General features: G+C 38.3%; 1 protein-coding gene and 1 pseudogene across 1 annotated transcript; both read right to left on the reverse strand.

The window, feature by feature from the left end:
* Positions 1–359: 359 nt before the first annotated feature.
* On the reverse strand, positions 360–2,408 carry LOC146625378 (zinc finger BED domain-containing protein 5-like). Its single transcript, XM_085362172.1, has one exon. The coding sequence runs from the start codon at positions 2,406–2,408 to the stop codon at positions 360–362; it is 2,049 nt and encodes a 682-aa protein (XP_085218298.1).
* An 18,188-nt stretch (positions 2,409–20,596) lies between these two features.
* On the reverse strand, positions 20,597–22,049 carry LOC146625379 (uncharacterized; annotated as a pseudogene).
* Between the last annotated feature and the right edge of the window lie 1,907 nt (positions 22,050–23,956).

The raw sequence follows: 23,956 nt of genomic DNA on the forward strand, positions 1-23,956 counted from the left end.
TCTATGTGATGGACAGACATGGCAATTATAATAATGAAAGGCTCTTAGAGCAGTGCTTCCCAAACTTTTTCCAGCCACGTACCCCTTGAGACATGTCACCCTCAGCCGCATACCCCCTACTACGAACGACTCTTAATTAGTGTCTATAAATACATTGCAATATCGCATGCATAAAGATAAATACTGCACAGTCGATTATTTCTCACCACCAAATGAATTTATCAATATTTTTTAGTAATGACAGAGTTTTAATAACAAACTTTACTACTTAATACTAGCAGTGTATCAAAGGATTTATTAGAATTCACTTTTTTGTCGAGAGCATAAAGGCCATGAACTTTCATTAAACAGAACTTTATTTAATGTGATGGATGTGCTTGAGCAGAGGCACACAGCTCTTCAATGTTTGGCTCAATTTGGGAAAGGCTGAGTCTTAAATCGTTTTCCACACAAAGTCTTGCTCTGTATTTTGTTTTCATGTTTGTTAAAGCAGAAAATCCCTTTTCGCATAAGTATGTGGTGGCGAAAGGCATCAGAGTCTTGACAGCGCGCTTAGCCAGCGCGGGCTGTTCAGTGCGCAGCCCTATCCAGAAATCCGCCAGGTTCTTTTGAGCGTGTTCAACTTTTAGAGATCCATCTGTGGCGATTTCAATTAGGCTCTCCTGGTCAGACGGTGATAACGAAGTAGGCACGGCGGTGAACGGGTGACGTATCCAATCATTTGAGCCGTCCGTCTCTGGGAAGTATCGGCGTAACTGCACCGCCAGCTCCTCAAGGTGCACGTTACATTCGCGCTTTACACTTTTAGATAGTGTGAGATCATTAGAGCACAGAAAATCATGCAGCACAGGAAAGACTTCAGTGTTGTTTGTATCCAAGCAGTTCTTCCAAAGGTTTAACTTCTTTATCATGGCCTCAACTTTATCTTGAACATTGAATATAGTTGCAGAAACGCCTTGTAATCCGAGATTGAGCTCGTTCAGACGAGAAAATATATCACACAGATAAGCCAGGCAGGTAAGGTACTCTTCATCATGCAAATGTTCAGACAGTTCAAAGGGATGGTTACTGAAGAAAACTTTAAGTTCATCCCTCAACTCAAAGAAACGGGTCAGCACTTTCCCTCTAGATAGCCAGCGAACCTCTGTGTGGAGTAATAATGTCTCATGCTCGCTGCCCATCTCATTGCACAACGCAGCAAATAAGCGGGAGTTCAGCGGCCTGGCTTTCACAAAGTTAACCATTTTTACACTCGTGTCCAAAACATGTTTCAAACGGACAGGTATTCCCTTTGCAGCAAGAGCCTCTCGGTGGATGCTGCAGTGTACCCAGGAGGCATCTGGCGCGACTGCTTGCACACGCGAAACCACACCTCCGTGTCTCCCAGTCATGGCCCGTGCGCCATCAGTACAGATGCCAACACATCTGTCCCACACGAGTCCATGTGTGTTCATGAATGTGTCCAGCTTTTGAAAAATATCTGCGGCAGTTGTCCTTTGTTCCAGCGGTTTACAGAACAGCATGTCCTCCTTGATGGTTCCTTCATGAATGTAGCGCACATATACGAGAAGATGCGCCAGGCCAGCCACATCCGTGGACTCATCTAGCTGTATTGCATAACATTCACTGTGGCGTATGCGCAGAAGTAGCTGCTGTAAAACATTTTCTGACATTGCATTGATGCGCCGTAAGACAGTATTGTTTGATGATGGAATGGACTGTATCGTCTTTTTTGCCTTTTCCCCCAACATTGTCCCTACCATATCTAAAGCAGCAGGGAGAATGAGGTCCTCCACAATAGTGTGGGGTTTGTTGTTTCTAGCCACTCTGTAACTGACCATGTAAGATGCTTGTAGTCTGTTTTTATTCATAAGATCTGGCACCTGAATGCAGGTTTTACTTGTTGAAAGTGATTTTAGCTGTCGCTCAAAATATTCCCTTGGTTTATTTTTCAAATGGGGATGATTTGTCTCTAAATGTCTGCGCAAAAGTGAAGGTTTCATTGAGTTCTGAGACAATACTTTTGCACAAATAACACATTGTGGCTGGGAAAATCCACCAATATTTATACACGTGAACCCCAGCGAAATATAATTGTCATCATATTTGCGCTTCTTTGATGAGGTTGTGTTACAGTCCGTGCTGTCATGCTTTCTCCCACTTTGACGCTCCGCATCAGACACTTCATCACTTTCCACATGGCTGGCTCCAGCTATGCTAGCCACTTGGCTAGTAACCACAGATACATCCCTGCTAGCACTGCTAGCATCCAAATCTGACGAACACATTGTTGTTGAACAATCACCTGTGCGGTCACTGGAAAATGCATCTTCAGATATGAGCTTATTGGTTGTTGTGGCCGGTGTCTCTGTGGTAGGGCCTTTTTTTCTTGTTAACCACTTGTCCATTTTCGCGCTGCACTGAATGCTTGGAGGCAACTTCAACTGTTAGGTGTCAGTCATTTGGGCAAATCACGCCCATGTATTTTGTCAGAGCTATTTTTTTGCTGAACACCAGAGGGTGGTATATAGTCATGTATTTGACAGGCAAAAAAAACTGCATTAGCGCAAATTTCGGCTTTTAAAACTTTTGATCCCCACTCCAACCCCAACCCACGCGTACCCCCTACAGCCACTTGCGTACCCCCGAGGGTACGCGTACGGTAGTTTGGGAACTACTGTCTTAGAGGACTCCAGCTCCTCTATTTTGAACCCACTGACGTGCAGATACCATGTCCCAAGTGGGCTGCCAAACACAGACAGAATAATTTGTTTTTATTATCAGGTACCAAAAGGGGGTAGTAAAGGTGTGCGCTTCGAAGATTCCCTTTATGTCTTTATTTTATGAGATAACACAACTGGCACACACGGCCTAATGAAGAAAACTGTGAATGAAATATTTGGCAAGTACTGAAGTAACATTAGTTTGTGTACTCTGATGAAATGCAAGTTTCAACTCAGAAGTTATACCAAATTAACACCACAGTTGCTTATTAACACCACTCGGAGTGTGCTAATTTAAACTTAAATTGGCCCCGAGACACATCACAGATTGTTTTTCTAATCTGTTCTGCAGGAAAATATTCTGGTAACCCTGGGTCACGTTATATCTTAATTTGGCTGCATGACAGAATTAAATTATTGAGAAAGATGGGAGCAGCTAAGGGAAAAAAAGGAGCAGACAGTTTTCAGATTTTCCAAGTTCACTATCTCTTTTCCGGGTTAAAAAGAGGCCTTAAAAAGCATCTTATCTGTGCTTTACTTTTAGTACCACTACTTCTCAGGAACCAAAATGTAATGATAAGTAAAATGGGCAATGCCTTTTTTACAGTTAACAAATTATGCGGTCTTTTCAGTATCTGTATCTTTTCTAAGTTAAGCTATTTACAAAATATACAAACTAGTTAACAGGTAGTTGCCAGACTTCCAACAAGACTAAATCTGAAAGAAGACTGTTCCAGCTAAAGGTGGAAACAACTAACTTCTTTCACTGCAAACACACTCTGTCATTGGCTATGAAGACACATGAGGAGGAGATAGCAGCCGGTGATGTGCAACCCAGAAGTAAACAAATGACTCAATTAGAAGCAGAGCAAACAGTGGCTAGAAATTCTTGACACTCTTACATGCTGGAAAAGAATTGTTTAACCAAATTGTTAAAAAGCTTGACCTAAGATGACGCGTTACAAAGACAACATTTTGAATCTATGTAAAGTTTTGTACACGGAAATACTGGTTCTTTTTTTGCATGGTGAACTTAACACACTCTCATAATTATCTTTACTGTCATCATCATAAACTCTTTAAGTGCTCTTAAAGAAAAGTCAATTAGCTGATGGGTCACAAAGTATGAGTTCAAGGTGTCAATGAAGGTATTTTTTCCCTCTTTTGTCTTCAGCCATCAACTTTTTGATGAATGAAAAATAATTCATTTTATTTTAGGTGGAAAACAATACTAGGATGGAAACTTTCTCTTGTTCAAAATTCTAACAAGATCATCCAGGTGTTGTTTAAGTAGAACCTTGAATTGAGCAAGTGTCACTGATGTTGATGTCAACTTTCATTTTGGAGCTATTTTTCAACCATGACTAGACTGCCAACTAACAGTCATTCAATACTGAAATGTTTGGGTGCCTGCGAGCTGCAATCACTGATAAAACATTGTTCGGTATTTTTGTCCAAGTTGTCATAAATCTTATTATTGCATTTTTTTTTATATTGTGAGACTTTTTCAGACTTTAAGACTATACATAGCACCACTCCTTCAAAATATAAATCAGTGACAGACTGTTTAGTCCTACACTAGTCTAAAAACTCTAAATAAAATAAACTAATTAAATGAATTAAAAATTTTTATTGTCATTTCTTCATTTTTTTATTGTTATTGACAATCTTTCAATTGATATGATTTAAAGTCATTTCACTAAGCGGCTACTTCTGCACACTTTAAGCTGTAGATTTAATTTTCAGTTGATAAAAACAAAGTGCAAAATTTTGCCGCATTATTTTACTTTTCAAATGAATTAATGTACAAAACTGTAAAATAACAAAAAGAGCAAAGAGATACAAATCATTTCCAAAGCAGCTGTGGGGGCATATATTCAAGTTCAAGAATATATGACTTACAAAAGTCATATAGTGCAGTCATAACTGCAATTTTCCTCACTTAAATTTGCATTGCAGTGCATATTAACAAGCAAACCACAGAAAACAAAGATACACAAAGTAGCAACCAGCTGCCAAAATAACAGGGAAATTAAACAGTAAAAAGAACAGACAATGATATTTACTGCATTGGCGGATTTAAGATCTTAATGAAAACTAAATTTTGTAACTGACAGCGAGCAATTAGCATTCATTGTTTTAAACACAGGCATTGCCATTCCTCATGATAGCAATTTGCTGTTTATTTGAAGGCGATCTGAGCTCTCTGGCTCCCTAGTTGATCAACTCCTTTAATTAGTTCTATGGAGAATTTCGTGATATCAGGAAACGTGATTTGCTAGATAATATGCTCCAAACTTAGGAATATGTTGTCTAGTTGCTCTGCTTTGTTTTGTGTCAGTTTGATGGAAGCAGAGCTATTCATCAATTAAGTAGCCGGTTAAAACTTTTTCAGGCAAGACAATACGATGATGGTCAGGAAAGCAAGAGCAGCAAAGTGTTGGTGAAGGAGGTAAATCTGTAAGTTTTCCTACCGCAAGAAATTCACAGATGCACTTCTGTTATGTCTGTAGGTGTCGGTGTGGTTAATGATGAATTATTTGGCCAACATATATCAAAATTAATTTACTAATTTAAAGGAAGTTTTATCCAGATCATACATCATTTTTAATGACTCGTACTGTATAATGTTACAACACCAGATGGCAAGAGGAAGGGTGATAATGACTGAATAGAAGGAAGAATTTTAATGGGAGATTATCGTTTTTGATTTCATGGTTTTAAACTATATAGTCAAAAGTCAAAGGAGCTTGCAAAGAAAAGCGTCTGGACTTCTTTAAGTTGCTTGAAGACGTTTCACCTCTCATCCGAGAAGCTTCTTCAGTTCTAAGGTCAAATGGTGGAGAGTCCCAGATATAAACCTAGTGAGAGTATCCCCCCACAGAGGGACAAAAGGACCCCCTGATGATCCTCTAATCGCCTGAGCCAAGGTGTGAAACTGGGTGTGGGTCCCAATCAGCCAGAGTTTCGGGTGTGTTCATTGTGAAACCTGGCCCCACCTTATCATGCGAATTCCTGAGGTCAGATGGCCCAGGATGTGAGTGGGCGTTAAGGCATCTGGGAAGGGATCTCAAAACTGGATTATAGATGGCAGAGAGTTGGTGTCGTAAACCCCCGCCTCTGTTCAAAGATGGTCGCTCACAGTGGACATAGATGGCTTCTATATAGTCAAAAGAAAACCAGAAGTGCTGGGCAGGTGGAGGATGTTGCCTCCTGCTTCCTAGTGTTTTACAAATTCCCTAAATGGAGTTATAATTATTATGTTTGCCGTCTTCAAGATATCACTGTCAAATTTTATGTTATGGTACATACCAATAACAGCTTGAGTTCATTTAATTTTGTGAAAATTGGGTCGAGGTCACACTCAATTTGAAAAACATTAAAACTTGCTATTACCCATATGGAATACCAAGGTTGGTGAAGCATTTGACCCTGACATACTTGTTAACACCGAAGGTTAAAGTTGATCTTAAAAAAAAAAAAAAAGACACATGTAAGAACTAAAAAAAAAAAAAAAAAGACACATGTAAGAACTAAAAAAAAAAAAAAAGAATAAATGGTTCACACATTGCAGAACTCCAGATTCCTTATTTATTGCATCTAGTGATGTTTCGAGCACACCTGCTCTTCATCAGTCCAAGAAACAATATTGAGCAATAATATCATATGAAGGGGCACGGAGCAAGCTGTGCAACGCTCTTTGTCGCAGACTCACACACTGCATGAATATGTCTTTAAATATCAAGTTTTTAACAGAAGCCAAAGCACAAAGATTTAGTATTAAGCAATATATCTGTCATTAGGGGACATAAGGGTTTTTGTTTGAGCTCCTTAAGACATTGTCTTTTCAATACAACCTTATATGATTTCACAGTGACACAAAAAGATTAATACACTGCACTAGATTACCATATTAATAATGCTGACATTAGCACAAATGATCTATGAAAACAATGTCATTATTGGGGATTTCCACATTGGTATACCAATGCTCACATCAGCATGAAACATCAAATTTTGGTTTTTTTTTTTATATTTTTGAGTGTTAGCGAGACTGAGTGTGTCTGTTTGTATCTCTGAGGGTTTTTTTGATAAAAGAAAAATTAAACTACATCTCAGGGATAATTTGAGCTCTTAATGCATACAGACATACAGTCTCTGTGATAAATATACTAAACTGGAGATCGATAGGGTTACCGTTTACTGACTTTCTAGTAGCAGCTTACAGTGAAGACACTACAAAATTGGTGATGCATACTTTGATACATGTGCTGCAGACAATCATGTAAATATGTAAACATCTCAGTTCTAGGATGCTGATAAATACCATACACTGTATCGCTGATACAAGCTGTGGTAGCACAGCGTCTAGCAATAATATCCACTATCTATAGCTGATTAGTAGTCGAGGTCTACTCTTATTTACATGTCTGTGTTCAAGGCAAAACTATTTGGTCTTTTTTCTTCTTTTTATCTTAACAAACTTGTTTATTCGAGTTTACTATCCATAGAAAATTTTGCATGTTTGCATGTGCAAAGACAAAAAAACAACAACAACTGTGACCTTTCCATTTCAGAACAGTCTCTCTAATTATTCAACCCATCTGGCATGGGTCACTGTTGCTGACTATTCTCCTGGCCTTAAATTCTGCAGCTGCAGACTGCTCACATTATCTTCTGGGTATGAATATATCCTCAGGGCAACATACCAGGAATTTTGTACAAGTATAGGTCAGTTAGTCAGCATGGTTATGCTACTACTGTTCAAGTCAAAACCACTGAAAAGCGGAATACATATACAACAGCTGACCCCTCTGTCAGCTCAGCTGTTACATTTATTCCACTAAATAGTGGTGAATGAATGCATGCACCCACTTTTTTTTTTATACCCTGTTCTGTGCTATTTCAGTCTCTTTGCAACCATATGCCAACAGGGTGAAATAGTTGAAAGTGTCCTAGTTGTTCTGTGCACTGTGCTGCCTTGCTCCCACTCTTTGTGTATACCTGAGCAACATCTGCCACAGGGTATGAAAAAGAGTGTCACATTTGACACTTAAATGCTTCCCCATATCTGTTATATGTGAAATAGTCTTCTCTCTCCCAGGGACAGCTGCATAGCCACTGCACATTGCATCTGCTAACACCTGGTATCACAATTCCTAGGGCTGTTCTGGTAATAAGTAATCTTTACAAAGGAGGGAAAAAACAGAGTATGCAAGTTCTACAAGCTGAGAGAATTAGAAAACTGGGAAGATTTCACAAATTGATGTGCTGCAGCCTTGAAAAGTGTGCACGTGTGATCAATCTTCCAAACAGCTGCAAGGCCACTGTCAAGATAAAGTCTGGAATGTATTCAGCAAATTATACAGCACATGTTAATTCAACTTTAACCTTAAATCGGTCTTTAAATGTATAAATAGGTAATTAGAATAACCTTTAGATATAGTATAATGTTGAGTCCAGGCAATGGGGAGGCCAAACCCATTTGAGCCCACTGAATGCAATGGCAGTGTGTTTGGGATCATTTCCATGCTGAAAAATGAATAAGACTAAAACCAAATAAGACTGCATGGTACATTAAAATGTAACTGTGCTTTTCTTAGTTAGTGATCTCCAACACCACTCGCTGAAATGCAGTCCCAAACCATGACGGAGCCTCCACCGTGTTTTACAGATGGTTGCAGATGGCAATCACTCCCCTGAGCTTCTCTGTTTAGAATTACAATTTGGATCAACAATGTAAAAGTTTTTGTCATTTTATCTATCTCAACCTTTTCTCTGTGGCTTTATTGCAGACACCTCCGAGATCATTTATTATGAAGCAAACACTATATTAGGTCCCGTATCAGGTGATTGCTGGATTTCCTTCCTCTTTCTTGAGGACCTTTATTGTAGATGTTTTTATTTTTTAATGTTTTTTTCCCATATAGGCCTGACATTTCTTTTGGCCTCCACTCAACCAACTTCCTAAATATTTTAAACAACACATTATACACTATGGCAAGATAGGTTTTCAGCTAATAGCTTTTTGGGAATCACCTTGTTGAGGCAAGCATTTTTTTTTTTTTTTTTTGCCTGATCTTTAGCATTTTTCATATACTCAACTAAAAAAAATCAGTAAACATTGTTTTTGCATCAGGCTGTTGGTAACAAGGTGCCTAAAGACACAATTTTAAATTCTTTGCTAAGTTCTTTTTTTGTTCATCCTGGTTCATTCTTAGAGAAAAAATGAGGGGTATCTCAAACTTTCGCACATAACTGTAATTATAAAATAAAACAAACAGAAACAAAATGAACTTTAGTTTTTCAGTTTTTTTCTCACAATGTTGTGTTTATCCTTTTGTATCCTTGGTGTGCTGTGGCTTCATAAGAATAAAATCTTTTCATTTTATTCATGTTTCATTTCTATAACAGTTTACGCAATTAGCCAAAGGTATAAACTACCTGAGCAGCACATCAGTTTAATGTTCTGTATTGAAACTGTGATAAACTGCCTCTTCCCTGTCATAAAAATTAGAAGGTACATAGTCTCTTGTGAATTATAACAGGATTCAGCATTTTTTTTTTTTTACAATTGTTTTTCAGTTTGATAAAAAAAAAAAGTGTTAATCTGCAAAAGATATTAGCAGGATCTCAATAATATGACATTCCTGTAAAACATTCATTCACAGTAGCTGAGCGCTTAATTGTACTTGCCACAATAACTGACAGATTATGTTTTTTACTTGACATTTTACACAGGCTGAACAAAAGTGAGAGAACATCTAGTGATATGCTCTCGTGCGTTTGTTTTTACCTCACTGTTGTGCAGTGAAAATGTCATTAATAAAAATGGCAACACTGAATACATTATTTGCTCAAGTGATTTAGTGAAAAAGGTGCTGGCATTTTAAGACTGCAAAAATCTAGATGAAAAACATTTCTTGCTTACAAGTTTCTTTCTTTCAGTTAACAGATCTTTGACTATTATTTGTTAAAAGCTCTAACAAAGTCATTACGGTAGAAAAGCTTAATTGGTGTAATCTTAGCAAACATATAGAAGAAAATTCTCAAAGAATTTTTTAGCAAGCGGTTATCCGTAAATCATGTTTCTGCTGATAAGAATTATAAGTGATTATGGCACATGTTTTCAAGGTCACATTTGTTTCTACAAGAAGAGGGTGCATGCTCACAATAACAAATGTGAGAATTTACAGTAACTTGACAACACAAAAAGATACAACTGAGTCATACCACCACAGAGTACAGGCTGGCTGCCTCCAAGGACTTCTCAAGGTTGTACAATGAATCCAAATTTTTCCTTTCAGTGGTCTTGATATGTTGTACCAAATTTGCTTCTCCAGCCTTGCCATAGCATGAGGAGATTTTTTAAAGGAAGGGCATATTTAATTGTACACAAAATAAAGCTCTGCAAATTTCCTTTCCCTCTATTCTGCTGTTGGATGGGAGGGGATTAATTAAGTTCATCTACAACAGGCAGAGTTGACTGTGCAAGAAGTCAGTGATTATCTGTGACCCAGGAGAGGAATGGCTGCACAGCTGTGCAGTGCAGCTGGCAAAATGTCAGACACCCCCACCCACTTTTTTTTATTATTGTTTTTAAAGAGTCACTATAAGTTAGTTCATTCTTAAAATCCCTAATTGTAATTTGTTTTGCAAACAAGTATAAAAAGTTTCACTTTACTTTGATGCGATTACTGTGGCACCAGTGGGCCGAGGTGTGCTTGAATTAATGGAAAAGTCTAGAGTATCCTTTAGGGAGTCTGTGCGTAAAATTTAATTCAATAATCTAGATCATGTTCATACATTATTGTGTCACGGCACTGCGTTACAGTAAACATTGTCCCACTAGTCACCTAAAGTAAAATGAATGTGGCATTTATGAATGTTTCTGCAGTTCTGTTTCTATATGAGTACATATAATTGAGGTATGTGCAATATTAATTCTGCTTTTTAGTCAACCAAATTTTTAATGGACACTGTTTTAAGGCTTTAAAAAACATTTATAACTAAATTCTGTCTCTTGTGCCACATAGCAACCTTACATGTTTGGACTGTTACAAACATTATCTCTCTGCCTCCTGGTGTAAACATCATAAATCCACTGTGCATTTAAATCAGTGTCTAGATCATTTATCTTAGGAATGCAAGAAATAGACTTTAGAGCAAGAAGAAGGGCTGATCTTGAGATCTTGAGATTTTTTATTAACGTTCTTATTTCTCTCTAACTTTCTTCTCTTGATCCACATTGTTTTCTCAATTTGATTTTGGTAATCAATGATCGATGGCAGGGTCATTTGAGGCAATTACTGTACACAAATGTTCCCCAGACTGTTGTTGCTTCAGCATTTAAATCTAACTTGAATGTCAAGGCAATATTCACATTCAAGAAAATCTAACATCAGTAATGTTGGCATAGATTTTATTTTGAAACAGTTTTTCAACCAAGGCCAGTAGTTGGTTAGATTTTATTTACTTATTTTTTTACCTCTGTACACCACCAGTTTGTTTTTTGACCAAGATGTAATTGACTGTATTTAAAGTGCAGACCTTCAGTTTTAATTCCAGGGTTTTAACATAAGGATTGCATCAACTCTTTAGAAATTACAGCCATTTATACATAGTGACCCCTTTTTTAGAAGCTCAACATTAATTGAACAAATTATAATATTTATAAATATAAGGTTTGGCTACGTACTTGAACAAAAATGCTTTGCAGATAATGACTGCATGGAGATCTGAACAACACCAGACTTTGCCTTGAGAAACTCTTGATTTGCTTCAACCAATTTAGCAGTATTTGGCTGAATCTGAGCAGAGAGTATCACACTGTACACTTTAGCATTCATCCTGCTACAACAGTCAAATCATGCTATACCATTGCTTTCAACATGTTAAATAGATGATGTCGTATGCTTCAGATCATGAGCTGTTTCCGTCCTCTATACTTTTGTCTTCCCATTACTCTAATACAAGTTATTCTTTGTTTCATCAGAATTTTTTTATGTTCAGATCTTTTCTGGTGAAGTTTAATCTGACCTTCTTGTTCTTGATTGTAACCAGTGGTTTGCACCTTGCATTCTCTGTATTTCCTTTCAAGAAGGTGTTTCATCTACTGTGATGGTGTGCAGAGGAAAAAATAAGAAAAACAAAATTTCCTTGTTTAAATTATTATGGACCTAACTGCAGAGATGGGCAGTGACACGTTAAATGTAACGCGTTACTGTGATCCAATTACTTCTTATCAATTAACGCTTAAAGGGATTACTATTGCAAAAAGTAGTCAGATTACTTTTACTTTCCCGTAAGCATGCTGCGTCACTAAATTATGTTTGTGAGAGTGTCTCATGACAATGATGTACAAGCGTGCAACGTCTGAGGCTGCAAAAGACGTGTGCAGATCAACAATGGATAATATGGAGTGCGGGAGAGAGTACAACCATAAAGCGTTTAAAGCTTGGAAGTACTGACATTACTTTGAGTTTGATTCTGTAAAAACTGACAAAACATTTGCGTCTGCTGTACGCTCAACGTGGGAAGAAAAATTTTTATTTTTATTTTTTTTTTTTTGCCTGTCCCGTTTGGCTCTTTTGCCCTCAGAATTGTTGTCTAAAGGCAAAGAAAGATGCCCAACGGATTTACTTTACCAAACTGACCATCCCAGCCTTGCCGTAATGGTCCATTTGATTCACCTTTTATTGTTTATTTTATTTTCACTTGCTGAATACGGGACAGACTTGACTGGGGGAAAGAAGGGGAGAAAGAAAGAGGGAAAGAGAAACAGCTGAGAAGAGGGACGGGGGAGAAGGGCAAAAAAACAAAAACCAACAGAATGGGCAGAAAAAAAAAGAGAAAAAAAATGCATCTATCGATCACCTGGATCACCTGTTGAGAAAGAAAAAAGAAAACAAGCAGAAGAGAACAAGAGTAATAGAATAAACAACATCACAATGATATATGGGAATATGACAGTAAATACTAAATATTAAACATTATTGTGCAGCACATAAGATCAACAGAACACAGTGTGCTTTGAGGTAGGAGCCAAAAAGGGTGTAGTTTGTGTGTGTGATCACCCGTGTGTACACCTGTGAGCATGGACGCGCTTGTTTTTTTAAAAGGTTCCTTCATGTAATGATCTGCTAGAGGGTGTGGGGGGGCCACAGCCCCGTCCTCCAGGGCATGAAGCAGGTATGGAGGAGATCAAAACTCCAGACATCCAGAGGCCCCCAGAATACAAGAGACCAAGGAAGACCAACAGAGGGGCAGCCGCGTCACTGTCCCAGAAAGAGCTGAGGAGAGTCCCAGATGAGGGCTCACTCAGCAGCCGCGGAGCAGAAGCCAGGGGGAGTTGCAGTGAAGCGCCCGTGAGCTCCGCCGGCAGCCAGCTGTGCCTGAGTGACCGAGCCCCAGGCCGAGAGGCCGGGGGCACCCCACCTCCGAAGTGGCCCGAGCGAGCCCCAGGCTCCAGGCCCCGATAAGCGGCCGCCAAGGAGTGAGCCGGTGTGTACCCGGACGCCCATCCCCAGACACAAAGAACCACCAACGCACCGATGTCTGAGGGAGTCCGCCACTGGCAGGGGAAGTGGTGGTAGGGGGAGATAGGCCTCCAAACCTTGGAGGGCCTGAGATGTCCCCAGAGAGGTGGCGCCTGACACCCAACCTGACATATAGACACAGACATACAGGCACACACAGATACAAACATCCATTCCCACCCTCATGCTCTCATATGCACTTACTCAACACTCACCCAACATGGAGACAAACATAAAGAGACGCTGTACACACGATCACACTCCCCAAGCGTACTCTACGAACCGGGTCTAGGTACCCTTGCCCCTGGAGGGGGGAACTGCACCCAGACCCAGGTGGTGTTACCCTTTTCCCTGCGGTGGGGAGAGGCAGACCGCCCCACACTCCAGACCGCAGTCGGACGGCCAACTCCTCCTCCTAGCCCCCCCGCTCCAGCAGGTCGCAGAGAATGGGGGTGAGAGAAGACTCCAAACCTCCCTCCACCCGCTCATTGTAGTGTTGATGCATGTGTGTTCTAAGGTGCATTTAAAACCCATGAGGGCATGGAGCTACCTGCCAGAGAGCAGCAGGTAAGCGCATAGCCCCTCCTGGTAGCCCTCAATGTCTACGTGTATTTAAAATTGAGGGGTGGGCAACGACGCCAGGGGTGAGGTGTACACCCTGATGGTCTATTGGAGTCCATGTATCGTGCCCACCCCCAAGATCCTATATGTATGTGTAATGAGAGTGTGAGTAATGTGAATGTCTAAGTTGTGGGATAAAATTGAGGCATTGAGGCAGAGGCAGCCAGAAGGGGACAGAGGGGGGGGGGGGGTAGTCTCCTCTGCGCCCTGGTGACATACCCCTACTCCAAGGCCCTGCATGTGTGGGTGGTTGTGGTGGAGCGGGAAGAGGGAGGTAGCTGGAGATGGGGAGGGAAGGAAGGGGGGGTAGAAATATTCTTGCCACAGCAAACGATTCAACTTACAATCTGAGCAAGCGCCTAGCACGCTGCCACGGGAATGTGAACTTCACAGAGAAACCCCTGGATGCCCCCACTGACATGCCCGCTGCGGCTACAACATCCATTTGCACCGGGCAAACTTCTAATGGCCCCACTCCTGGTAAACAGGTGAAAATAGACTTAAGAGTGACAGAACTAACTAATAAAGTAACTAATTACCTTTGAAAATAAATAAACAGAAAAGTAACGGGATTACTTTCTTGGAGAAGTAAAGAGTAATTAGTAACTAATTAGTATTTTCAAGAAACTTGACCAACACTATACAAACTGGGCAAGACACTTCACCTACTGCCTACTGGTGATGGCCAGAGGGGTCGATGGCGCGATATGGCAGCCTCGCTTCTGTCAGTCTGCCCCAGGGCAGCTGTGGCTACAACTGTAGCTGCCTCCACCAGTGTGTGAATGTGAGAGTGAATGAATAGTGGAATTGTAAAGCGCTTTGAGGGGCCAGAAAAGTGCTATATAAATGCAATCCATTATTATTATTATTAAAACTGTACAAAATATGTTAAACTTTTTTACTTAAGATTTACTATTGTTTGCATATAGGCACATTGAAAAGAGACTACACACAACCATGCTATTCAGAAAGGTGCAGGTACTGATTCAGACCCACTGATTTAGTTTTAGAGATTATGAAATTGTAATATCCTTCTTCTATAATTTGGCAAGGCCTTGATAGAAACCAGACAACATTGCTCAGTAATGGTGTTAACCTCGGCCTACATGATTCACAAAACAATCAAATAAAACAAATAGTTGTATTCCAACAGCTTTCATTCTCCAGGTATCTTTCATTTCCTCAAAAATATTCCATTCCTCTCATGTCGTCAAAAATAATATGGCCTTGAAACTGTTAGCCCACAGTGAGAACACATGCCATAATTCACATCTGCACATAAACTGATGTTGTTTGACAAGCTCTATGCTAAGATTCACTTTATTTAATTTCCCTCCCTTTTCGCTCCGTTTTTAATCTCAGAACATTATGCCTTTGGCAATATCACAACATTTCACCTTGAGAGAAATATTCTGAAAAAGACAAAAATTAAATTCCAGAAGATGGACGATTTTGGCCTGCAAACCACTTCAAAGTCACATACCTTAACGTGGAAAAATGAGAATGGTACCCTATCAGTGGAGGATGACTTATTGCTGTGAGGCAGCCTATAGACAATCTGTCCCGTGGTATAATATGTGTGTAAATGATAATGTTAAAGGTTATTGTCATGCTTCACTGGTGACTCAAAATACATTGCCTCTCTGGAAGCTGGCTGATCATTAACTCAAGGTGTCAGGGGACACACATTTGCTCAGTGGCATTCTCCAAAGCCAAAAAGGTATGTAATACTTCTCTAGAGAAAGGTACAGAGGGAGATGTTCTAGTTGTCTGATGTATATCAGTGCTGAATATCTCAGAACCAGCCTGTTGAATATCTTAAGATTTCGGTATAACCTTGAGAAGGCAGTGTTGTTTCTTGTCACTTACTTCTAACTTTCACTAATCCCAGTTCCTAAATGTAGGAGACAACGTGATGATCTACTGATAGCAAGGATTTTTTTTTCTTGAACTCACAGGCCTATACTTTATGCAAACACCAATTTAATTTCTAATAGGAATACTGATTGACATCCAAAAGGGGGAGACATGGACAAGAACGTGTTTGCAAAAATCAAAGCCAATAAGGGAACATGGTGTCAGGTACAAGGGACAAGTAATTACAGAATGCTATGTAGCTTTGCGCTTGACCTTACAGGGGTGATGAATGATGCAAGTTTTATCCATAACACACAAGCAAAGACCCATCAGTGTTTGTGGGCTACTCCAAGGTATGAGGTAATTAATCATGCAACATGGCTCTGGTTCTCATTTTAATTAACAGCAAAAAAGCGAGTTGTTGTCTGTCTGTGGGGAAGAGAAAAAGGCCTGACCTGAGCCAAAGTGCCTCAGCCTTTGCAAAATTTATGATCTGACCATTGCAGCTTTTTGAATGCAATCTGTTATACTTGACCAGGAGCTTTCACAACACTAATGATATAAAAATCACTTTCCACTATTTCCAAATAACAGAATAATCAGCACATTTGTTGTTGATATGCAAAAACTTCAAATCGTGATCATTTAAAAGTATCTGCCAGATCTTTCCGTGCACCAAGATTACAGTAAATATTCAGTTTCATAAGTACTCAGTACTCTCTACCCACAGTGTTCTGCAGTGGGGTCTTATTCTAATGCTAATAACAGCTAATGTAGCCTCGAGTCACAACCCTCAAGCAGAAATGAGGAAGCTTCAGAGGTATAGTCAGCCTGCTTCTTTCAAGTCCCACACCCCCAGATTTTTTTCATTTTCAAACTTGTCTTAAAGTGACAATCGCTCAAGGTGATTTATACAGTGTTGCACAGCTTCTAAAAAAGGCAAAGCTGGATTTTCACCCCACGCATATGAAGCACTATTCCCAAGAGCTGTAAACAAACTTCAATATGAAATACCTACATTTACCCTTACCAACCTGGGTAATGTGCCTTGGCTCGACCCTGCCACTGCCCTCTGAAAACAGAGATGACTGTGCTGCCCCCCACCTCCACTCAGTGCTGCTATGGAATCACTTAAAGGTAAATTTGTGAAACAGTTTCATAGATCTGGTTTCCCTCAGTTTTCTTTAGATGTAAAATGCATTGATGTTCAGCCAACCCTCTTTTAATTTTGGGCCAAAATACTGTAGACACTTTTTTATCAATTTTTTCAGCCGTGTCCTTGATACCTAACAATTGTGTAGCCCACCAGCTGTTGTCTATTATTAATACTAATTTGTAGTTGGAAAATTCAAACACCCAATTCTACAACAGAAAGATTATTTAGTCTTTTCATTATATACTTTGGTTTATACGGAACCCTGCAAGGGACATGGGAGAAAAAGAAATAAAGATGAACATCTACGAGCTTTTGCGAGATCTCGTAAATGTTCATCTTTATTTTGCCACAGTGCCAGGAGTGCGGTATTCCCCCCAGCTGTAGTGGGCCTCCACCTCCCGTTAGCTTCGAGCTGGTGGGTAACAGACGAAAACGTCAGAACACTTATGTGACAAATATGTGATGTCTTGATAAACCGAGCAGATATTTGAAGTTTACACAGCTACATTCACGCCTGAAAATATCTTAAAAGTGTATTTTGTGACCCAGAAAGAGTAATATTAAAACTAAGTATCTGCCACCATTGTTGGAAATGAATTGGCTGGGCCCTGCGATGAATTCTGGGATATGTTGGGTCATGAAGGACATACTGACTCGGCCGTCAAATCCAACCTGTGAAGGACGCAGTCTATTTTGCGAGATCCCGCAAGTTCATCTTAATTCTTTTTTTCTCCCATGTCCCTTGTGGGGCTCCGTAGGTTTACCTTCAATTTGGTTGCCCATTATTATAGTGTTTTGCCTTCATGTTTCTTAACTAGATCTTGAAAAAAGCAACATTTGCAAAGATAAATGGATTCTTTTCTTGGCCACGTCCACACAATCTATGCTCAACACTTACCCTACTTGCTAGATTTGCCTCCATGCAAGGGTCACTGTTTTAATGCGATGGTGGAGATCCAGCATGGATCGCAAATGCACAACCGCAACGGACAGAACAGACTTTCATTGAGCAACCTAAAAATAGCAACAGTGCTGGAAAGAGATGCCCAAAAGATGACGTTGAAGGACAGGATATGTTTGGGTTTTTTATTCTTATGGGTCAGTTCTCTGAAATGTTTTATAATACCTTGTAACTGCCATCCACATTACACAGAAGTAGGCAACAGCTGAAAAACAGAAAGGGGTCAGAGCTGTTGTTAAAGGTACTTATTTCAGCTAGTTCTGTTATGATTGGAGAAAATAACCTTGTCTCCGCATCTGTCATATGCCACCCTTTGTGTCTATATTACTGCCTCTTGCGTGTCGTGTGTGTAGTCATCATTAGTTTTAGTTATAGTATTAAGTTGTCCTCAATTTTTAGTTTGGGCACTGATTCAAATTTTACTTTAAAAGTTGTCATTTGTTGCTTTTTTTACCCTAATTAATTCAAAGAAGTCCTTTTTATACCTTGGTGTCTGACACATCATCAAAGTTTTGGGTAACAACAGGTCATCTGTGAGGGGTCCCAGTGGTGAACTTAACATCTCATCAGTGACAGGGTGCTTCCTCTGTTCAGTGCCTTGTAAATGTTTTTGCATTTTTCATCAGTTTCTTGCGCAGCCACTTGCTCTTCTCCACTGGTTTCCTCTAGCAATATGGTCTCTTTGAGTGGTCTCTCTTGCTTGTCTCTGGTTATAGACTGCATAATTTAAGAGACCTGGCAGGCAAACATCTCTTTGTTTTCACAGACATTTGATCAGACTCCCCCATGATTGGTTTGAATCTTCTAATACCTTGTGTTGAGGGTCCTTTGTAATGTGGTATCATTGGTACTGTCACATACTGTAGGTAAGGATGTATTCACTGTGGCTCATTTCCAGTGTCACTTTAGTTCAGTTTCAGTGGCCTACAGTCTCTACACTGGTGAGTCGTAGAGTTTTATCTTGTGGAATGGCCTGGAATAGTTTGTGTTCTGGTATGTTAAAGTCTCTGTTTGGCAAAGAGACGTGGGAATGGTTAGCTAACTTACTTAGTTCTGACTGGTCTTTGATTTGACAGCATCTTGTTCACTTCAAGTTCTAATAAGTATTCCGTGCAGGGGAGGTTTGGCCATTTCATTGAGTTTCACATTTGCTCCGCTGCCTCTAAGCATCAGTTTATCTTTTAGTTCTCAGACATAATCAGAAAACTCTCTTTAAATTATTCCACCATTGCAGAACCAATGCATTATCTTTATATTAAAAAAAGCAACTCGCTTTCTAGTCTGTCAATAAACTGTCAACAAAAGTCTTTGATATACAAGTGTAAATGTGGTACTTTTCACTTTTCAGTTAGTATTTTAGCTTGGTAGATTTATAGTGAATGGTTAGTTGCCAATAAATGTCATACTTCCAATTAATCTGAAAAAGTGTATTTGCTGAAAATATTCCCAAATCTGCTAACTTCACTGGAATTTTCTTGCTAATTTGCTATGACAACACATTTCCTTAACAGTACTAAAAAAGATAATAATAATTTATGAGACACACAAGAGATCTAATCTGATCTTCTTTATAGCTTCTCCTACAATAAAGACTTGAAGCTATATATTGCTGGATGCAGCCAACTGTTCCTACTAATTTACACTCTAATTGTAACATTTTTTTTGGTACCACTTTACAATAAGGCTCCCCTTATAGATGCTAATAAATAGTTTATAGCTATATTATTAATTAATTTGTAAATGCTTTATAAACCATTATTAATGGTTTATTATGCATTAGTTAAGGGTGAGAAAGAGGAAAAAAACTGACCGGTTTCTTGCCAAATAGTGAGCCAAATGTGTTCACCTATATATTTCATCTAGAGTTGCTATATTAAACATTTCAGACTAAGTTACTATCCTGTAAGCACAATCAGCATTTGTAAACATATTTTTTATCATATAAAATTGTACTTCAGAAATGCATTATAAATATCCACAACTATCAATCGGAGCTTTGTTGTAAAGCATAAAACCATTTATTAATGAATAATAAATATTTATAAATGCCAAATGGGAGCCTTATTGTAAAGTGTAAAGCATGACACCATTTATTTATGACTAATAAACATTTATAAATGCCAAATGGGAGCCTTATTGTAAAGTGTAAAGCATAACACCATTTATTAATGACTACTAAACATAAATGACAAAAGAGAGTTTTGTTGTAAAGTTTAAAACATGTCAACATTTATTAAGGACTAATAAACATTTATAAATGCCAAATGGGAGCCTTATTGTAAAGTGTAAAGCATAACACCATTTATTAATGACTACTAAACATTATAAATGACAAAAGAGAGTTTTGTTGTAAAGTTTAAAACATGTCAACATTTATTAAGGACTAATAAACATTTATAAATGCCAAATGGGAGCCTTATTGTAAAGTGTAAAGCATAACACCATTTATTAATCACTAATAAACATTTATAAATGACAAAAGATAGCTTTGTCGTAAAGTTTAAAACATGTCAACATTTATTAATCACTAATAAACATTTATAATTGCCAAAAGTGAGTCTTAAATGTATAATGTCACCATTTATAACACTTAGACCTAAATTACAATCAGTGCTTGAAATAACATTTAACTACTGTCAAAAATGGCAATGTATTGTAAGAGTAACACATGTAACATTAAATGTGTTTTTTAAAACACCAAACAGTCACCCACTCCAAAAAAAGTTCATGCCAGACTGGTTCAAACTGGAAATATTTTTTGTATGTCCTTAAATAAGCGTCCCAGTGGTCCATCAGGGTGTCGCGAACCAAGCCAAGATGACCACTCAAGAACCATCAGGTGTTCCTCCAGCAACTTCTCAGTGCGATTTCCTCTTAGTCTACGGACATGTCCTTTGATGGTCATCCAAGCCCTTTCGATATGCTGTGTATGACTGCCAGATTGAGGATCTACAAACCACCTGCTGTGATTTACAGTGTAATGTCTGTACCCTATGTTTGTCAAAACATTTTTCTAGGCTCTCCACTCATCACTGATAATGGCACTACCCAACTTAACATGCTGTCTGATCAGAGGAACAAGGTGGCGCCTTGATCGTTTTTCAACAAGTTTTAACACGAGCCTTCGCCTTTTGTCTTTAATTCCCATCATTCCAAATACCCATTTCTTCCTTTTCCATGCATTTCCAAAGCGTCCACGTGCATACTGAAAACAAAAAGAATAAAATTAAACAGAATTAAAATGAAAAAGAATAAAATTAAATATCTACAAAGAAACATTCAAAAAGATGGTTGCTTCTACTAATTTTTTTTACTTATGGTAAAGGTTTCCATGTTTAGAGGACACAGTCAGATCTGCATTGATTCTAACAAACCTGTCTGAGAGTTTACCAACCTTTCGCTGATGACGGAGACAGCTTTCATCTATAACCACAAATTCTCTGTCACCACCAAGACGGTGTCCATTGTTTATTCTGTGTCTTTTAATTGCACGTATACAAACATGTCGAATGTGTCTTGCCATGCTACTTAGTGTTCTGGAGCTGCCAGCCACTTCATCATCGATCATATCTACTTGTCTGAGCCTGAGCCCTTGTGAAAATCTGTGATAGAAATTGAGGCAATTATTACTTACTGAGGCCCTAATTTTATTTCACAAGTCTCGTATTGGTGTTCAATTATGAAAGGTGCATTGCTATTAATGTCTACATCTACATATACCTGTAAATGAACTTCATCCAACTGAAAAGAGATGTTTTTGATTTCTCAAAGAGGGAGCCAGTTCTAATTGTTCTGGAAACTCTCCTATGACTTGCTCTTTTGCAGCACCTGAGAACATATCAATGAGTTAAGTAAAGAAATGGACCCTTAAACAAGAGCATTAATTGAAAAGATAATCACAAAATTAAGTATGAAGAAAATAATAATGAAAAGAGGTTAATGCTCCCTCTTGCATTGATAACCGAAATATTTTGTTATATTTACTACATGCACTACATTATCATGCATTATACATACCACATATATTGGTCTTTCTTCACCACGGAAATCATTTTCATCTTATGGTGACAAACAGGACATCTAAGCTTCTTTTTTAGCAGGTGTTTCTTCTGCAGCCATTTAATGAGCCTTAGTGCCTTATATTTAGTTTGTTTTCCTTCTATACTGGCGCGCAATCTCATTCCCAAAGACATTCTGGTGGAAAAAAATGAGTAATTTATTTTATTATCACCTCGAAACACCGTAAAATACTCTATGGGAGTCTAGTGCAAATCGGTTCAGAGTTAAAGAACTTCACATGCAATATAAAACAAGCCCTATAATCAAAAATAGTCCCACGCAAAAAAGAGGATTGTCTCACCTGTTATAATGTATCTCCGACTTTGTTATGTAGATCTAACCCGCTGGATTCATGCTAAAAAAATATGTTCTGCTGCCAAAGGGAGGGAAAACAAATTTAATTTAAACGCAGAGGAGCTTATACAACCATCCAATCACAGTTAACTTTATTAAGGAAAGCCCCTCCTCTCAGAGCGTGACAGGCAGTGGAGCGCTCTGGAAGGTCAAGCCAAAGGGGCACGAACAGACACACTGAAGGCGCTCGTTCAAGTTGCTGCGCCATGGATGGAGCAGAAGATAAAAATTTGTGTGCGTCTGCGACTTACACAGTTAGCACACGTTCGAAGAGATACAAAAAGCAGAGACTGGATGATCTAGATTGCACTAAGCCAACGACGTCAGCAGTTAGACATGAAGGTGAGTATAATGCTAGCTAGCTAGCTACCGAGCCATTTGGCTGCTAGCTACAGTGGCTAACTAACATCACATAACATGTGAATAGCTCTATTACTATTGGTTATTCCAAACGATTGATATCACTTAGTTGTATATTTTTAGTTTTGTTTATGTGCATCATTAAATTTATATTAAACACCCTGGTAAGGCAGTACACATAAGAATTATTTGCCTTGTTTTAGAAATGTCTGAACCACCACATGTGTATATAACATAATTTTTACAAAGTGGCTTTTTATAAATTCAAGTTGTAACCGTTTTTAATCAATATTTTATTTGAGTTTCCCAAGTTTAGATTATAAATTATTTTAGTATTGTAATTTAATAATTGTTTGTTCTTTAGATTCTTCTTCTAATCCTGCCCCTACTGCAACTGCCCTTCTTAACAAGGAGCGAGAGAAACTGACTTTTCTTAAGGAGGAACTGGAGCGCGACACCCTGATGGACCACTGGGACGCTTATTTAAGGACATACAAAAAATATTTCCAGTTTGAACCAGTCTGGCATGAACTTTTTTTGGAGTGGGTGACTGTTTGGTGTTTTAAAAAACACATTTAATGTTACATGTGTTACTCTTACAATACATTGCCATTTTTGACAGTAGTTAAATGTTATTTCAAGCACTGATTGTAATTTAGGTCTAAGTGTTATAAATGGTGACATTATACATTTAAGACTCACTTTTGGCAATTATAAATGTTTATTAGTGATTAATAAATGTTGACATGTTTTAAACTTTACGACAAAGCTATCTTTTGTCATTTATAAATGTTTATTAGTGATTAATAAATGGTGTTATGCTTTACACTTTACAATAAGGCTCCCATTTGGCATTTATAAATGTTTATTAGTCCTTAATAAATGTTGACATGTTTTAAACTTTACGACAAAGCTATCTTTTGTCATTTATAAATGTTTATTAGTGATTAATAAATGGTGTTATGCTTTACACTTTACAATAAGGCTCCCATTTGGCATTTATAAATGTTTATTAGTCCTTAATAAATGTTGACATGTTTTAAACTTTACCACAAAGCTATCTTTTGTCATTTATAAATGTTTAGTAGTCATTAATAAATGGTGTTATGCTTTACACTTTACAATAAGGCTCCCATTTGGCATTTATAAATGTTTATTAGTCCTTAATAAATGTTGACATGTTTTAAACTTTACAACAAAACTCTCTTTTGTCATTTATAATGTTTAGTAGTCATTAATAAATGGTGTTATGCTTTACACTTTACAATAAGGCTCCCATTTGGCATTTATAAATATTTATTATTCATTAATAAATGGTTTTATGCTT

This window comes from Diplotaxodon limnothrissa, linkage group LG9, assembly GCF_057381915.1.
Source record: "Diplotaxodon limnothrissa isolate DT_005_m linkage group LG9, D_limnothrissa_male_GT1.1, whole genome shotgun sequence".
Lineage (NCBI taxonomy): Eukaryota > Metazoa > Chordata > Actinopteri > Cichliformes > Cichlidae > Diplotaxodon > Diplotaxodon limnothrissa.

Excerpts from the sequence above, each read along its gene's own strand:
- LOC146625378 (XM_085362172.1), bottom strand. The coding sequence starts at position 2,408 with ATGGACAAGTGGTTAACAAGAAAAAAAGGCCCTACCACAGAGACACCG.